General features: G+C 46.3%; 2 protein-coding genes across 15 annotated transcripts; both read left to right on the plus strand.

Moving 5' to 3' along the window:
• The first annotated feature begins 578 nt into the window (after nt 1–578).
• LOC122616579 (large proline-rich protein bag6-A) lies at nt 579–6,974 on the plus strand. Of its 14 annotated transcripts, none has more exons than XM_043792077.1 (11): nt 579–1,025; nt 1,094–1,211; nt 1,295–1,506; nt 1,560–2,318; nt 2,380–2,941; nt 3,089–3,187; nt 3,394–3,927; nt 4,305–5,249; nt 5,308–5,444; nt 5,493–5,717; nt 5,788–6,974. In XM_043792077.1, exons 1-11 carry the CDS (start codon nt 960–962, stop codon nt 6,133–6,135), a joined length of 4,005 nt encoding a protein of 1,334 aa, XP_043648012.1. In that variant the 5' UTR covers nt 579–959; the 3' UTR covers nt 6,136–6,974. The 14 variants fall into 14 exon arrangements, with proteins under 14 accessions (XP_043648012.1, XP_043648014.1, XP_043648017.1 ...); XM_043792079.1 differs by having other exon boundaries at nt 5,791–6,974; XM_043792082.1 differs by having other exon boundaries at nt 5,535–5,717.
• A 610-nt stretch (nt 6,975–7,584) lies between these two features.
• On the plus strand, nt 7,585–18,173 carry LOC122615748 (insulin-like growth factor-binding protein complex acid labile subunit). Its single transcript, XM_043790831.1, has 5 exons — nt 7,585–8,244; nt 8,297–9,777; nt 14,520–15,528; nt 15,586–15,784; nt 16,174–18,173. Exons 2-5 carry the CDS (start codon nt 9,485–9,487, stop codon nt 17,154–17,156), a joined length of 2,484 nt encoding a protein of 827 aa, XP_043646766.1. The 5' UTR covers nt 7,585–8,244; nt 8,297–9,484; the 3' UTR covers nt 17,157–18,173.
• Nucleotides 18,174–18,672: the final 499 nt, after the last annotated feature.

Consider the following 18,672-nt stretch of genomic DNA (forward strand, 5'->3'; position numbering starts at 1 on the left):
TTCTTTAAACGTTTTTATAGCGTTCATCTTGCAGTGCCTCACATGCTTTTCACTAGTCTAGGGAATTCCCGGGAGTCATTCTACCTTTCGGTTAGCTTAGAGCAGCAAGGAATGCTCAAAAACAATATAAATAATATAGAATAATATAATTCGTATAAATTCAAAAGAACCACCTAAGTGGTCTTTAGTGTTGCCAGACTAGAAGAAAAGTTCGCATTGGTCAAACTGTCTGGTTTGAGTCCAAGCTAACGGTGTTGTATTGTATTTGGTTTGTGTCCCTGGAATAATATTTAGGACCTTTTTTGCACTTTTTACCTAACTATTTTGTAGCCAAAAGCAGCTAACATATTTAAAGCTTCAGACTCATTGTTGTTATTTATCTTCCTGTACTTAGTAATTTTAATCAATAATATATAATAAATAATATATAATAAATAATATATAATAAATAATATAATTTCCAACAACTCCACACCAAACATAAAATGTTCCACAGTACGTTTTATTTTAGCTATTAAACCGAACTCGGCGGTGCTAGCTAGTCTAGCTATTTGCAACATGGCATTTGGCTACTCTTTCGCTGCGAGAGTTGGCAACACTGCCACACTGTCAAATTCCAGTAATTATTCTCCTCTACTGCTGTTGTAGAATTGCAAAGTCGTTCGGCACTTTAGCATAGAAGTCCAGCATATATTTGCCCGATCCGAAAGCAGGCGGAGATCAGTGAAAAGATATACGTATTTACCGCTATTCGAGCAGTGCGAAAACGTGTCCGGAAAAGCCAAAGGCCAGCGACAGCGAGTGCGAGCGAGAGCGCAGGTGACAGCGACACCGACAAGAAACCCCGCTCCCCACCCCTCCGCCAACAAACCCTTTTCGACTGTTTTTTTGCACGGCACGGGGAAAACCGAAAGAAAAACGAGATTTTCAATTGATTTGCGACGCAGTCCGGCCGGAAAATGCTCATAAACCTTAAGGTGAAGACCTTAGATGCGCGCACCCACGAATTCAGCATCGACAATGAGGTAATATTTGAGGTTGTGTGTCCAGGTCTATAGGCTTCTATATATCCATGTACCCCGCCCATTTCCAGCTCACCATCCGCCAGTTCAAGGACCAAATAGCCGAGAAGACGAACATTGCGGCGGAGAACCAGCGTATCATCTACCAGGGTCGCGTTCTGGCCGATGATAAGCAGGTGAAGGAGTACGGTGAGTCATGCCCCCGGGAGCACCCCCATATAGATACATATACATATACCACATATATCTAATACATCTCTATGCCCATGCAGATGTGGATGGCAAGGTGCTTCATGTGGCCGAACGACCTCCGTTCTCTCAGCGCGGAGCTAATGCCCGGAACAATGATGAACCCATGCGCACCTTCCGCAATGTGGCACGTCCTCCGCCGCCAGGAATGCGCACTTCTCCGTATTTCCGCGCCCTCGACGGCATGCTGGTGGGCACCATGGCCATACCCGTGAACAATGGTCCAGTAGCAGGGGTAAGCCATGAAGCTAAACGATCCTTCAAGACCCTTATTAAAACGTATTTTAGCAGACTCGTCCTCCACCGAATCGTTATCCCAACTCCTCGTCCTTCTGCATTAACCGCATCACTGTGGCCCTGCACATGATCGATTGCGCCGACAATATAGCAGCCTATCTGGAAAATCCAGCTGTTGGTCTGAACAATCAATCACTGGACATTCTGCAGCGTGGTCGCTGGTCAATGGAGTCCACTGTCGTGGAAGTGGGTGTTTCTTCGACGGATCTGCCGCGCAACAATAACATCATTGATATGGTCCAAGATGCTGTGACCGCTGCTCTTTCGCGTACTGGCGCCCGCAACTATACGGTGGTGCAGCTGCCCACGGTTTATACCAATGAGAATGGCGAGACCAGCCAGCAGAGGGCCGGCGAAGCTGGAACCAGCGAAGGAGCAGCCAGCGGAGCTGCAAGCAATGCTAGTGGTGAAACCACAGCGGCCACTGTGATTATCGAGGATGTTATCGAAACGGACGACGAAGCTGCTGATGGAGCATCAGATCGTTCGGTCACGCCAACACCAGAGCCGGAGGCGGAGGGAGCAGTTGGTGGCCAGCCAGCCACTGCAGCAGAGACTCCCACATCCTCGGCTGGATCAGCCAATGACGCGGCTGCAGAAGGAGGCAACAACTCGGGACCCAGGCGCCGCACTCGTCCTCAGGTGTTGGCCCAAGTGATTCAGCACTATCGTGGCGTACAGACTCGCTTGGCGCCTTTTGTGGATCGGTACTACGAGATTCTCCAGAATGATCCCACTTTCGAGGAGAGTGTAAGTCAATAAGCCGTGTTCCTATTTGCCAATTAGAAAATATAAAACATTTCATTTTTAGGACACCGCTGGACGCGAGAACGCGCAGCGAATCTTTGATCGCGTTTCGGAGGCCTTCCACTACCTTTCGCACGCCCAGCACGCTATATCCGATTTAATGCTTGATCTGTCGCAGCCAGGACCACGTGTGCTCACCTGCCGACCCATTCTCGTCGAGCAGAGCGGCTACATACGCTCCAATAACATTTTCACGCCCAACTTTTTGGCACCGGCTTCGGGTCTCCTTAACGAGCCTTTCCGTAACAGAGCACCTGGTACTGCCTCTGCAGCTGGCACGCAAACGCCCACCACCGCAGGCACTCCAACTGCTGTGGCACCGCCGCAGGCTGCCAATTTGCAGGCGGCCACTGATGCCAGCCGCAGTGCAGCGGCCATGGCGGAGATTGCCAGTCGAGCTGCTGGAGCCGCTGCGGAAATGGCTGCTGGAGCTGCGAGTGCCGCTGCCGCCGCTGCTCGCGATTTATCCAGTGATCAAGTAGAGGATCCCGTCGACGAGCCTATGGTGGCTCCAAATGCAGCAGGTGCCGCAACATCAGCACAACAGCAGCAGCGTCTCGAAATGGGTAAGAAACTGCTTCCAAATATTGTATGCAGAAAAAGATGTGCACAATTAGATTCGTTTCGATCTCATGGACTTTGACAAGGAATTAGTGCCTGTGCTTAAGTACTGAATCGATATATACCCGTATTATTTGTTGACCATATTCTAGATCACGACCAAGATCAAAATCAAAGCGAAACTCCCGAACGAGAAAACCGACCAGAGCCTAGGCTGCGTGTCTATGTGCCAGTGACCCTGCCACCGCGCAGTATGTTTGATTGTTCGGTTGAATCCAAAGCAGCAGTCACGGCAGACTAACCATAATCTCAACTGCTCACTAACTGCATCCCTTGTTTGGTTCCACTTTCACTTTGCTAGTTTGTTTTTTAGTTTACTGACCAGGCCCTAAACAGATTAACCTTTGCTATTATCTAATGCTGTAAAGAGCGGTTACTAACTCCTGCTGCCTTACAGATACCCAAATGGAAATGGCTCGAATTATCCAGGCAATGGTCAATGGTCAACGGCCAAACGATGTTCATGTGGAATTCAATGCCCCCAACGTCATGTCCATTAACTTGCCCGTGCATGTGATGACGACAGTGCGACAGGCTCCGGCACCTGGATCAAGCGAAACAGCAGAACCTTCTGCGTCTGAATTCTCCCCTGAAAGTGCGCCGGCAACGGGCAATGCGGAGTCTCCAAATGCAGCATCAACATCAAGTGGAACACGCAGTGGAGATCAGAGGGCCAATACCTTGCCCACCACATCCACCCAAACGCGCTCGACATCTAGGCCACAGATTCAGATTGGCGGAAACAACAACTGGGGCGGACGCATTGCTCCAACACACACGGCATTCGACCGCTTCCTGCCTTGCAATAGTCATCACATTCGGGAACCCGAGCAGCTGCTCCAAAACAATAATACCAACCGCAGCACGTCCACAGCACCAGCAGGAGGGGCCAGCGTTCTGTCGCCTACAGCCGCTGCCGTAACTCGTCCTGGTGAGTACTGTTCCCCTCCAGGGGAAGCTATCAAACACTACTTTATGTCCACGACCCCCGCCACGACCCACTTCGCACACCAATCCATTTCATGCGCACACTCACCAACCAGAGATGGAAAGCCCAGTCTTCCAAAAAAAAAAAACAGTCGAGTCAGGGCTGGATCAAACTTTTCCAGAAGCCTTGAATTCAAGTAATCAAGTGAAATTGTCTTGAATATGATTTGGTTTCATAAACTTAATATCAATTTCTACGAATTTAGAAATTTCTACTAAGTTTAACAGAAACCTGATTTAAAGTACAACTATTTGCTTCTCGACTGCCGACTGGGCTCCATCTCTGACATTAATTTCCATTTTATCCATGTCATCATTTAGTCACCACTGGTCGCATCCAGCGCGGCAGCAACACGTTCCGCCCAATGTGGTCGTCGCGTCGCCAGCGACCAGCCAGCGAGCAACTAAACAGCCTGCGACCGGCAGCCTGGGCGCAGGCGCAGACCCAAACCACTCATGCTCAAGCTGCCCACGTTGGTGCTGGCAGCACCAATGGGGCCGGAGTCGGAGCCGGGGCCGGAGCCGGGAGAGTGCGGCCCACGGGAGGATCGCCCATCAATCGCGATCGGCTGGCGGCTCGAACGGCCCACGTTGGCGGTGGCAGCACCAACGGAGGCTTGCCCTCTGGCCGGCGGGGGCGACTACAGGCCGCCACCAGCCGCCTGTCACGACAATTTCCCACCCTACTCGCTAATTTTTTGCTTAATAATCTGAGAAATAATGCGCCAACAGCTTCGGTAGGCAGCGCTGTCGCCGCCGAGGGAGGTTCGGCCGCCTCATCGTCAGGAGAAGCTGCCCCAATTGCTTCTACCACACCAGTTGGTCCACCGCAAACTGTTTTGCCGACATCCACACCCACTGCCGGCGGAGATTCAAACAACCTGCGTTCGCAGCTGCGCAGCTTCCTCAACGACAGCCTATTTGTCGGCGTGCCCATCAACGAGCAGACCATCCCAGGGGCCATTGGTCGCGCACTAGACTGGTTCGCGGAGAGCCTGGTCTACCTGCCGCAGTACGAGCGGCCGGAGTACAACTCCCGCGACTCGGTGTGCAACATCCTGCGAGTCAGCCTCCGTTTGATCATCGAGCTTTGTAATGGAGCTCCGGGCGGCGCTGATGGTGCTCAGTTCGAGCAAAGTCTCAAACAGATCTGTGACCAGTTCCGCAAGCGCCTCTACAGCGTTCTCTTCTTGTGTCTTGGAAGCGCGAATGCGGAGCTCTACTGGCGCCAGCTAATGCGCCTGCTTTGCACACCGATGCGATCCAGTAAGTTCACACCAATGTGCTCGTTTGTAACCTTGCTAACTGAATATTTGTATTGCAGACTTCCGCAACGAAGCCCTGCAGTTCTTGTGCATCTACATAGACCCCACGATTCCTGCCCAGACTGACACAGCAGATGCCCAACAGTTCCTGGTCCTGCGCAGCGTTCAAGCAGCTCCTCCAACAGCTGCCGACGAAGTAGGTTTCCCAACTTTTTTTGCTGCCCAGAAACTTATGCACTAATAGCCATTCGTGGCGCCGCCGCCTTTTGCCCTCAACCCACAGCAGCAGCAGCCGCAAGAGCAATCCCTGGACACGGATGTTGAGATGGCTGAAGTGGCCGCCAGCAGCAGCAGCAGTTCCCCGGCAGCCGACCTACCCGCAGTGATTGTGGGCTCAGAGCCCTGGCACATGAGTTTCCCCAATGATTGGTTGCCAGTGATAACGCGCGACCTACAGACCCAGGCAGAGGTGGGTTATTTCGTAAAACTTTCTGATTCACGCTAATAGAAAACTATGTTTCCATCTATGTGTCCTGCAGCAGAGTAGTCGTCCCCAGCCGCCGTTCTCGGATGCCTACATCTCGGGCATGTCCGCCAAGCGGCGCAAGATAATTCAGTCGGAAAAGCCGACGGCCAGCGTGGAGTGTCTCATAGCGAACGGAGTGCAGAGGGCTATCCAAAGCGTCGGTTTGGGTGGAACCAGTGGTAGCGCCTCAAGTTCGTCGATCAGTATGGATACCGTAATCGGTTCCATTGCTCACGACTCCACCGTTCAGGCTGCCTACACGGATGCGGTGCGGAATAGTTTAAAAGAGCGTATCAAGCAGGATGTGGATTTTAAGTCCAGCAAGTATCCACAGATCGCCAAGTTCGCCGAGCAAAAGTAAAGGGGAGGTGCAGCGATGAAAACCCACACCGGCCACCTTGTGCTTGTTGTACATTTTACTTTAATGAATTGTATTTAATTTACTTAATGGCTAAGTTCTGTTTAAATCGAGAAGACGACGAAGTTTGCGACAACACCAACACACGGAGTGGACCCTTAGCAAATGCTTCAAACTATTTAGACTAATAATATCCAACTGATATTTATCCACACACACACAAACACACAATGGTTCAAGACACAGAGCCCAATCAAAAACGATTTTTGCGCTGCATGAATGAGCATGAATAAACACACATATTAACCGAAAGAATGGCGATTGGAATCGGATTAAATGGACTTGGATATGGGACCACACACCGAGCGGAATGCTTTCAATTGTCCCAAATGGCGGTGGCGTCCCCGCGTCGCATGACGTGCTGCAAAAGCAGACCAGACCCGTGACGACAGCCGAATTCCGAATTCCAGCCAAGTATTTTGGCCGGCGCCAAATCGCCATTGACGTGAGCCGATGGCACATGATTGCTGGCCGGCCGATGACGACCAAGCCGGAATGTGCAGATCCATTCAAGTGGATAAGCCATCAGCAGAAGCATTCCCGGGGGCATATCCACACCAACCCATCGGACCAGCATCCGAGAGCCTCCCGCACCATCCAATTTCATCGTCATCGAATTCCGAAGCCTACGCTACTCTTGTTATTGTTGTCGCCTGCAATCGAAACACGAAAATGTGTCACATAAAAATGTTGACAATATTTATGTGCAAAAAAAAAATCAACACAAATACCAAGAAGCCGTAAAGAAAAGAAAACATATGAATAAATAATAATTATAAATATTTGCCGCTTTTCTTTAAATATTTACTCGACGTGATTGGGCGCTAAATATAGATTGCTACGTAATCGAAGTATATTTTTGTACCTACAGTTATTGATCACAGTGCGGTTCAGCACTGTAACACCACAACTCGCATGTGTCAAGGTCGGCAGTTGCATTGCCGAAGAATTTAACATCCCACATCTTTCCAAACTAGAAACTAGAATTTATTTTACATCTGCATCTTTATATTAATGGGAACTCTTTTGACTCGTGTGCTAAGAAACAATATTGACCAAGAATCGTACAAAGGCATAGGAACACGTTGAATAAACTATACAAAATTATTTACGAAAAACCAGTTCCGGAGGAAGAGGGTTTTGATTTATTTATCTACATTTTAATACAGATCCTATTAGATGAGAAATATTCTAAAATTCAATAATTATGTTCCCCGTTTGAATTTGGCTGCAAAAATGGAAATACATTTTTAATTGAAACATTATTGGATTGATCGAATAATAGCCGGCATTTATATATTTACATAAATGAATGAGCCGGGCTGTATGTAAGTAATTAAGTTAATCTCTCAGACGACCCTAAACGTAACATAATCGTGCCAAGGTTCCTTGGGAGCTGGCAGTCTGCATGGAAAATGGAGATGGATGTGTTGGCTGGGCATCAGAAGTCACTCAGCCAGTGGCCGCCCCCCGATGATCCCGATGATTAATTGCAGCCAGAACTGCAGACGACGACGACAACGATGACGGCGACGAGGAGCAGGAGGATGAGGAGGAGACATCGTTGGCACGCGCAATCCGTGGAATTTGCGGAATTTGTGGCGAGCGCATTTAAGGCGCCCAGTGTTTAATTATGCATGCGGGCCCAGAACTTGGAGATAAATTAAGGCAGCGGACTTTGATGCATGGCTCCTGCTCCCTGCTCCCCGATTCCAGCTCCCTGCTCCTAGCTCCCTGCTCCCAGCTCTCTGCTCCCAGCTCCCTGCTCCCAGCTGCCTGATCACTTCCCCGCCCGAGTTTCCGAATCGCTCTGGCGCCAGTGGAAAATTTTCACTTGGCCCAATCTCAATTGGGCTGCCGGAGATCCTTAAACAAGCCGGTTCCATTCAAACACTGCCCACGATCCCATCCGAACCGATACGGTACGATACGATCCGAAAAGTCATAATTAAAAACATTGCCGAGCGTGAGCGAGGCGAGTGCCAGATGTCTATGTAAAGGACAATTTATTGGGAGTGCGTAGAGCGAGAGCCGCAGGCAAGTAGCACATATGTAAGTACCACCAACATGTGTCCACGATAATATAATGATGCCCCATACATAGAACTAGGTTCCGAAGAAGAAGATCCCAGCAGCAACCAAGCAACTAGCAAGTAGCTAGTAGCAACATCAGCACTCGAAGGGGGCACAAACACGCACATCGCGATCGGGATTGAGTTGCAGATATAGATGGCGATGGAGATGGAGATTGATGCCTGGCGCCGACATAACATGTAATTGAGTGTCGTGGACAATTATAGCCGCATCCCAAGTCCCCAATTGGCCAAAAAGCCGCTCGAGCATCTCGCCAGAGCGCCAAGAGATCGGAGAGAGCGTAAAACCAGCAGCAGCACCGCAGCAGCAACATCAGCAATACATATCGCACCGCACCGCAGCAGCAACAGCGCCGCCGGCAGCAGCAACAGCAGCAGAAGCAGCAGCTAGCAGCAGCAGATACGAATCCTCAACGTTAGCATTTCCACTCCCAGTCGGAAAGAGACCGCCCTGCAATCTAGACGTGATCAGCAGCCCATCAATAAATGAAATACAATAAAATACAATAGAGATATACTCGCGGTGTTCGGTTCGACAAACAACAAGCAAACGACCAATCGACAAATACAATTTTTAGAAGATTAATTCCGAGCATCGGCGATCTACATACATATACAAGCGGGTCAGGAGGTCCAGCAGATAGGCGGAGGCGGAGGAGTAGCAGCTCCAGCTCCAGCTTCAGCTCCAGCTTCAGCTCCAGCTCTCCATATCCCATTCGTAAAGATTCGATACGATCGATCCATCGATCGATCGACCAACCGAACCGAACCTAACCAAACCGATCCCGATCCCGATCCGATCTTGAAGCGTTTTTGTGCGCGTGTGTTTTTCGAAAGATCTTCAAAAGTGGTGAACAGTGCGGCTTTGAAATCCGATGCCAGCGGTTCAGAGAATCAACGAAATCCTGCTGGAAAACCGAGCTGCCATGGAAACCCCCGCATGCACGCATATGTGCGCCTAGTGGGTAATTTCCCGAGTCTTTCGTTTTCGCTTTTCCGAGCTGCCTGCTCGAACAGTTGATAATCCGCCGCCCGGGCGAATGCAACGTGTCCTGGCCTCGAACCGGAAAACCGTGATTTGTGAACTGTGCACCGAGATATATCGTAGATAAACAAAAAGTGTATATTTATTATTGCTCTGGCCAAAGAATTGTGAAATAATCGATCATTCACCTAGTGACTGAGATCACTCCACCAAAATGACTTCCCTCGTGTACACCGTCTTTCACCTGGCCTCGCTCCAGTGTTCCGTGCGTCCGGAGATCTCGCCCTGCACCTGCGAAACGGGCAAGGCCTGGAACCATGTGGAGCTCTCCTGCGAGAAACTGGAATCCTTTAACGCCGTTGTGGACAGCCTGGCCAATAAGCTCAATGCCGACACCAATATCGACCTGAAGATCACGCACTCGCAACTCGACGACCTGGAAATGCGATCGTTTACGGATATGAACTTCAACTTGTACAAGCTACGGATGCAGTGGAACAGTCTCAAGTGAGTTGACTCATATCGATTTGCTTACATTTTTCGAGAGCAGGAGCCAAATGGCTTTATAAGGGGTTTCCCAGCATGCACATTCTAGCCAAATTTCTTTGCTTAGTCACTATTTTCTAGAAACAGACTAAATAGTCTGAATTTATTCTACATATCGCAACTAGGATTGTTTTTGTTCATATGTTGTTATAGGCACATTTCATACATTGTTAACAAGAGAACAGAGGTGCACTCCTTTTCATATAGCATACATTCTAGATATTACTTATATTAAATGGAAATATTACTTTTGAAAGATAGCTGTTGTAGGTACAATACAGCAGAGATATTTAATTAGACTTTATATTTCTTGGTAGCGTGTGCCAATTTCTGTGGAACGAGGTTCATCATCTATTGGGGGAATTTCCCTGCCATAGATCCAATCAAAATATCTTTACTGGAGGGGAGTTCAAGGCCAACAGCCAAGTTCCGCAGAAAGGCAGAATTTTCCGCTCGGCCGGCTATCAATTTAGGTTCCTTAAACCCAATAAAAACCGAGCGAAAAATAATAATGCAAAATGTACACAAATTTCAATACGCTTATGTAAATGCACGAAAAAAATGTGCTCCTCAGATCGGTTCGGGTGCCCAGATCTTGTTTACAGCCATATAGATACTAAAACAATAACAATGTCGTTTGTTTACGTCAAAGAGCCCAGTGCCACCGCCACCGCTACCGCCACCGCAACCGCCTCATTATCTATAGCTCAATTGGGGAAAATTGCAAAGGAGATGGACTTGGAGATGGTGCAGTCGCATCTTAATTGCCGCCCAGCAGATGATTTAATTTTTCAATTAGGAAGTAGCATTGAATTGCCGCTAATTCCCAAACTACCACCAACCATGGGATGTGCCGCAGCTCGATTCTCATCTTCTTCATTTTCAATTGATAACAGCACGGTCTTATCACCCACAAAGTATTTATGTATATATGTAGGATTCATCTATGTACTTAGCCGTATGGCTGGCGGTTATACGACGTATACTTAATGCGTACACAAAATTGATAATTGCAGTTGGTTGAAAGCGTCTTTTCAACGGCGCCTGCACGTTTTCCGACTCTGACTCTCAATGAATTTCAATTCACTGTCGCATTGTGTTTTATATATTTATATATTGGCAAATATAAATAACGAGTATAAATAAGTGCTGTCAATCTACTGATCCACCGATTCCTCTCCGGTCTGCACTTGCGAATATAGAAATAACATTCGAGCCTATTTCATAAGCGCCTGTCGCGGGTTCATTGATATTTGCCTCCGTTGTTTTACAGCGACAGTAGCGATTCAAAACAAAATATGACTCAGGATTCTTTGTGCCCAAAGAAATTCATTCAGCGAAAGGCAGCCGAAAATTCGAACCCCAAAGGAAATGTTTTTAAAAACTGAACTCAGTCACAAGGACAAGCGTTTGTTTAATTTTTCAATTGCTTCATTCAATTGCATCTTTGTCTTAGACGAAATATAATATATCTCTTTGTTATAGTCCATAGTACTAGACTCATTCATGTTTATTCTTTAAAAAGCGCTTATCTTTATGGTTTTTGGGAATCTATTAAAAATTTCTTAGTATCTGTGTGGGATGAAACAGAGATTAGACAAACATTCCAAACACGTTTTCGTAATATAGCATTCCATTGGAAGTATTTGAAGTAGCATGTGCCAACTCTCGAAAGCTATTCCTTAAGCTAATCATCAGATTGCGATGTTTGAGTTCTGGGAAAATCCAATTCTTGAATCGGCTTTGAAATCTGAAATCTGAAATCATGGCAATTGCCCGGCCTACCCCCACGATTAAGCTATTCGATTTATCATTCTCCGAATGCAATTTGTGTGCTCGTATGAAAGGCGGCATGACTTAATTAGCCGACATGATCGAATCAGTGTTATGCACCATCTCCCCATCTCTGCGCCGATCTCGCCCAGAATCCAGAATCCCAGAATCGAGCATCCAGTGGGGAGCGCGTGCCTCTGGTGGCAATGCCTTCGACTCTGGCTGCTCGGAGAACGCTTTTTACATTGATGTCAATTTATAACAATTGACCTATTGCCTTAATATCGCGCTTTGACCAAATCATGCCAACCAGCCAGGAAAAGTATCGCCACCACACATGTGTATTCGTATGCACTGGGAGAAATTGCGAGAGCTTATCTGTCTGACAAGACCCATTGCTTAGCTACACAGTTTAGATCTTTGGAGGCAAAATATATATTATAACATTTATAACATCCGCATCAGTTTAATCATTTAATTCCTGTGACATTTTTTGAAATTCCCAAGAGATCATTTATTGTTTCCAATCGTCTGTAGAATTCGGGAAATCACTTATAGTTTGAATTCTCAGAAAATAGCATTGCTATTGATATCAGCCGCCTTGTCTTTGGTTATCGATTATATGGATCCCAATGCTCTGATGGATCTCGTCCAAGTACACATTTCTATATCATCCTAGCTTAAATGTAGACCACAGCTGAAAGTTATTTGTGATAAGGAGCTTCTGTTTATTTGATTTTTTACGACTATTAAATATGCTTAATGGCTGGCGCCAAAATATAATCAAGTCGACTTTACGATCACTTTTTACGATCGCCCATAATCAGCGAGCACTTGAGTGAAGTGTGAGCAACTATTGAATCGACATAAGGACATCTGGGTGCTGGGAGCTGGGAACTGGGAGCTGGGAACTGGGGCTGGGATCTTCCAGAAGGAGTTATGTGGCCTTTTCGACAGATTGATTGGGGGCTTTGGTCTTGTGCTTTCTCAGGCGATAAGGAGGTCTCATGCTCGGGGCTCACTATATGTGCATTATGTGTTCAATCACTCGCAGATTTGTTTGAGGCTATTATTGCAGTGATCGCCAATATGACCAGCATTATCGGAGTGCAGTCACAGCCCTGAGAAAGTGCGAAAAATGTTGACGGCTTCATTCGCTTGCTGCCTGACAATTAATTATGATAACTACTCGTACATAATTTATTGGGTCGGTCGGTGTCCGATGGAATATTTCCAGCTGATCTGTCTCGGCCGAAAAGGGAGATAATGTTGCCGCTGGAAACGGATTTAAGTTACTCAATCCGTGGAAGTAGTACGAGTATAGTAAACAATAACAGAGCATTCAATGGACCAAATGCTACCAGTACTCTAAAATGGAATGTTTCCAACTTGTTATTGTTTTCAATTTCGCTGTCGATTTCGGGGTATATGTATATTGTATGCTCTCTCCCTGTTCCGTGGTCTTTGGTCCGGGGTCAGTGAAGAGCGAAGCAGGCAGTCCAATTGAATTTTATTATTACGCTCAATCAATGATCAAGGGGCCAGTTTAGGTCGTGTGACAATTATACCGCTGACGTTAAGGAATTGTGGATACATCTCTGCACGATCGCACATACCAGTCATCCATCCAACCATCCATCCACCCATCCATCCATCCATCCATCCATCCATCCAGCTATCTATCTCGATATCTATGAGCTCAAGTTCAACGGGCTCATTATAGATACAGTATCTCAGTCTCTGAGCATCTGGGCAGAGTGTCCAGCTCGGCCAGCTTCACTCATTACATAATCAAGGCTTGACAAGCGCAGCTCGCAGATAAAGTAGCACTCCTCCTCCTCCTCCAACTCCTCTTTGGAGCCGGCAATCAATCAAGATCGTCTGGCTAAAAATAGAGCCTGCCAATCAATCTGCTGCACAATCTGGCCACCGTGTACATATGTCCATATGTCCATATTCCATATATCAACATATCCACATATTCCACATCCACAAGCCAATAACGGGCGCCAAGGATTCACTTGGCACGCCATCCGCCATCCAGCCCAGTTCCCATCATGAATCTGCTGTTCTTGGGGGCCTCGTCGTTTGGCGCCTCGTCGGCGACAACTTAATAGCCACCTGCAGACGTCGATAAAGATACTGATCAGGTGCAGCGGAGCGGGATGGGGCCATAGCCCCTGATAAGGCTGCGTCATCAGGTCCAAAGATAGACCAGGGATGCGAAACTTGATATGGGCCCATTCAAAACTAATTACAGATTGGCTTGAATCACTGTCATGGCGTGAATCAGATTTAGGGGCATTGCTCTCGTACTATAACGATTATTAGAGTCATTCATAAAAGCATACATTTTCGAACTTACTAAGAATCTAATCAGCAATCGTAGCACATCGGTCATGCGCAAAATTGGCAGTAAATCCAATTGTTACGTTTTGCCGAACAAGACTTGGAGATGAAAAGAACAGACACCATTTCAATAATGAATAAACGTAAGAACTCTAAGAAATGTCGTCAGCGAACGAGTATTATCTACTAAATAATACAGACATATATGTTTCTGATTATCGGGAAATACTCAATAAATTAAGCAAATTACTACAACTTTTTAGTGAATTTATAGTTTTAATATATACGTTTAATCGGCCAATTCCTTGGAACAGAATCCCAAATAATTTCATAAGTTAGTCATCTGATTAAAATTGTTCGTGTCTGCTTTTATGTCAGGCATTAGTTATTAGATAGTGCAAGAGAATCCATTGATTTCTACCAAGAATTGATTGCCACTTTTTCTTCAAAAAGGCACTCAAGTCTCGGTGAAATGGATCCGAATAATCCTACTGCCTTTTTGGCCGTGTGTCCAACATTCGGCTCCCTCCGTCTAATAATACGAAATTGTAATGGATTTGTTTTGGTGCCGCTATTTATAGATCGCTGCCCGAGGTGCCGTTCCGCGGGTTATCGAATGTCACCTACCTAAGCATCGGCGACAACGACCTCGACGAGATCCCGAAGCACGCCCTGAGCCACATGCCGAGCCTTTTGACTCTGGACATTGGGCGGTGCAAGATACGGTCGGTGCAGCAGGAGGACTTCCGGGGCATTCAACGGGTGACGAATCTGATCCTGGTGAGCAACATCATCACGCGCCTGGACAGAGGTTCCTTTCCCAAGAGTCTACTCATCCTGCATCTGGGCAGAAATCAACTGGAGTCGCTCAATGGTTCGCTTCACGATCTGCACAACCTGGAATCGCTGTTCATCAATGCGAATAACATCACCTCGCTGGATGACGAGCTACCCGATGGAGGCCAGCTGCGCCTCCTCATGGCCCACAATAATAGGTTGGAACGCCTACCTGCCAACATGGCCGGCATGCACAGCCTGGAGACGGTGCACATACACTGCAACCAGCTGAGATCCTTCGATCGCGTACTTCGCAATGCCGTCAATCTGTCCGAGGTCATGGCCGATAACAATGAGCTGGAGTATTTGGCCCAGGACGAATTCGCCTCCTGCTCCAAGGTGGAGACCCTGCAGATGGGCTGCAACCACATCAAGTCGCTCAACTCCTCGCTACTGCCCATCCTCAAGCTGAAGAACGCCAACTTTTCATTCAACGACATCGAAGAGTTCTCCATGGCGGAACTGCACGGACTGCGTTCGCTGAAGACCCTCCAGCTGTCCAGCAATCGCATCCAACGTCTGCTGCCCGATCCTCGGGGAGTGCAGGATCTGATGCTGGTCAACTTAGATCTGGATAACAATAGAATCGACTCTCTGAATGGTGCTTTGGCAGGCTTGGGCAATCTACGGATATTGAATTTGGCTGGTAACCGATTGGAACACCTCCAGGTGGGGGATTTCGATGGCATGATCCGTTTGGACATCCTCGACCTGACCGGCAATCAGCTGGCGGAGCTCAAGCCCTTAGAAATGGTGAGTAACTCACTGTCTGCATACTTCCGTGTACTAATTTGTGTTATTTTTTTGTAGACTTTGTTGCCCAGCCTAAAAATCCTTAAGGTTGCCTACAACAATATCACCAAACTGGAACAGGACTTCAAGGGACTGCCTGTTCTCTGCCAGGCCAACTTGACCAACAACCAGATCTCGGCCATATCGAGTGAACTCGTCACCAACACACGCTGCAAAAATCACAATGTTCCTGGCAAACTGGAGATTCATCTAGATGGTATGTTATCAATGAGCTTAATTCTTAGCAACTTGCATTGCTCCTACCTTTTCCCAAATTACTATATGAATTTTTATTTTAACAACGGGTTCAAGTGGCTGGGAAATTCATTATTAAAAATCTCATTAAATGGTATAGTTTACAGTGCAAATTTAATATTATAGTGTTCATGAAGATTACTGTTTTATTGACTTGTGGTTGGCTTATAAAAAAAGGTTGATTAAGGAGGGCTATTTGTAATTAATAAATAGGAAATGCGCATGCCTTAGATATATTTTTATATAACCATATAAAATAAACCTATACATAGCGAATATAATTATACCTTTAATATACCAATAGCTCTAATAACTATTTTGTTGATAACAACTCTTTTTTCCTTCTTCCAGACAATCCCATAATGTGTGACGTGGGATTAAACGAGTTGTGCCGATTGATGGCAGTCCAGGAGGCCCGAATTCGAGGCCGATCCCAGTGCTTTGAGAATGACCAGGAGGTGTGCACGGTACTCCCGATGCTATACAATGTGAACCTGCCCATAATGGTGACCAATCTGAAGTTGGCGGGCCGCGAGGTTCCAAAGCCGATGGTGCAGGTGATCATGCCATCGCTGATCAAGGCCAATAATGAGCTATTACCACCACTTATTGCCACTCTGGGTAATCCAGTGCTCATTAGCACCGCATTGGTCAATCCGGTGATATCGCCACTACCACCACCACTTCTGCTGGCCACCACTACGCCGCCACCGCCTCTGCCACTTCCTGTGGCACCAGAAGAGGACAAGAATGAGACTACCACCGCGAATCCAGTTGCCACGAACAACGCACCGGAGACCACGACTACCACAAGTACTACAACAACGACGACAACAACAGAGACCAGTAGTCAGGTGGCTTCCATCGAGCTGATCACCACAACAGCACCCACCACGACGACCACCAGCACCACGACACCGAAACCCAATGAAACGCTGCCCGTGATTGTGGAACTGCAAGATCACAATCCGCCGGACACTCCGGTCAATCAAACGGATGTCGGAGTGGCTCAGGATGAGGCAACTGCACTGGTTCCGCCAGTGGTTCTCGATCCCCTACAGCAGGATCTGGAAAGGGAGAGGGAGCGCGAAAGGGAGCGAGAATTGGAGCGGGATCTGGACCACGAGGCGGTGGCCAAGACCGAATACGAGACGGTCGAGTACATCCCCAATCTGGTGCAGCCTCCAGTGGGCAGTGATGCACTGACGCCGCCTCCGAGCAAGGCGAATGCGCTGGAGGAGGACTCCGAGTCGGTGCACTCCAACTCTGTGCACGCAGAGTATCCGCACGCGGCGCAGAGCCTTCAGATTCCCGAGGAACCGCCGGAGGAGTGAGTCCTCCGCTTGAGGGGTTAGGCTCCTCGGGGTGAATCCCCCGAAAATAACCACATTATTTTACTGTAAATCGCAGACGAATGGAGGCGGTGGAATCGATGGAGATCGGGTGGAGCAGCATGCAAACGGCGGAAGGAGCGAGTTTCGGATTTGTATGCTTTAAGTTAACTTAGTTCTTATGTTTTATTTAAGCCATCGCTAAATCGAACCGTTGTCGAACCAAACGCTTTTTTGTTGAGTTTTTTTCGTCGATTTTATGCAAAATTCGATACGATTACTGCGGTTTTTCAATCCTGAATTCGGGACAAACGTACGAGGACAGTCTTATGATTTAAGCTTATTTGTTGGGGGCTCAATTTCGCGTATGTGTGCTTTGGCGTTGGCAAGCGGAACTCTTTCGGTTTTCAATTTCACGGAATTAAAAGTAATTTCCAAAAAATTTTGAAAATATTATATATGGATCATAGAAAAATGTATACTTCATTCTGTTAAATGTCTAGAGCTGATTCTAATTTGATTCATTGAAAAACATAGAAATGGGTGATACATTTTCGAAAAATATAACTGAATATATGTCGGCTTGCTTAGTATGATCATTAAAATATTAAATAAATTAAAGCAAACCGTGAAATTAAAAAGCGAAAGCGTGACCGATAGAAACAGGATGTTGGCGATATCGAATATGCAACTGCATATGCACATTATCTATATTTAATAACTGTATACACGTATGAACGTTGAACATCTACAAGTAGGTACTTAGAGTTAATCAACAGCAACAACAAATCGCATCGAGCTAATGTTAATAACGAAAAGCACTCACTCACATACAAACACACAAAAAACCACACAAACACAACCGTAGCAGTGCACATGCACAAACTGCAAAAAATACGAATAAAAAAACGAGAAAAAATATTGTTATCAGTTCGTTAACAAAATGAGAAAATAGATCTTAGCGTGTAATTATACGAAAATGAAAATGGTATTCTAAATAAAATCATAAATAAAACTCGAGTTTGTTGTTATCTTCCTTAAAAACTTTCAACGTTTTCTTGAAATTGTTTTTGATCATATTTTTTGAAAATATTTAGTTGGCGCCAACTTGGGTTGCCGCTAACGGTAGAGGTGGAAACTAAAAAACTCTAAGTTGACAATAATAAAAATATCTCAATTAATTGATTATATTGTTGTACAAAAAAACATAGAATCAGAAGTAGACAGAACATTAAGTCTTGACGTTGGAAATAAATAAATACAACTGTAAATATATGACAAAAATAACGTTATCACTTTCACCTAACAAAACTCACCACAGTTTGGTAAGTATAAGAAGGCAAATGAAATCGATAAGTGATATGTGGGAACTACCGATTATTATCGATGACATGTGTATAAATCGGGACGACAACTAAAAAATACCGTCGTTATATTTAAATTTTGAAGTAGATAATTTTCAGTAATATAATTAGTTGAATAATTTAAATAAATATCTAAATTATTTATTATCTATTAA

This window comes from Drosophila teissieri, chromosome 3L (assembly GCF_016746235.2).
Source record: "Drosophila teissieri strain GT53w chromosome 3L, Prin_Dtei_1.1, whole genome shotgun sequence".
Taxonomy (NCBI): Eukaryota; Metazoa; Arthropoda; class Insecta; order Diptera; family Drosophilidae; genus Drosophila; species Drosophila teissieri.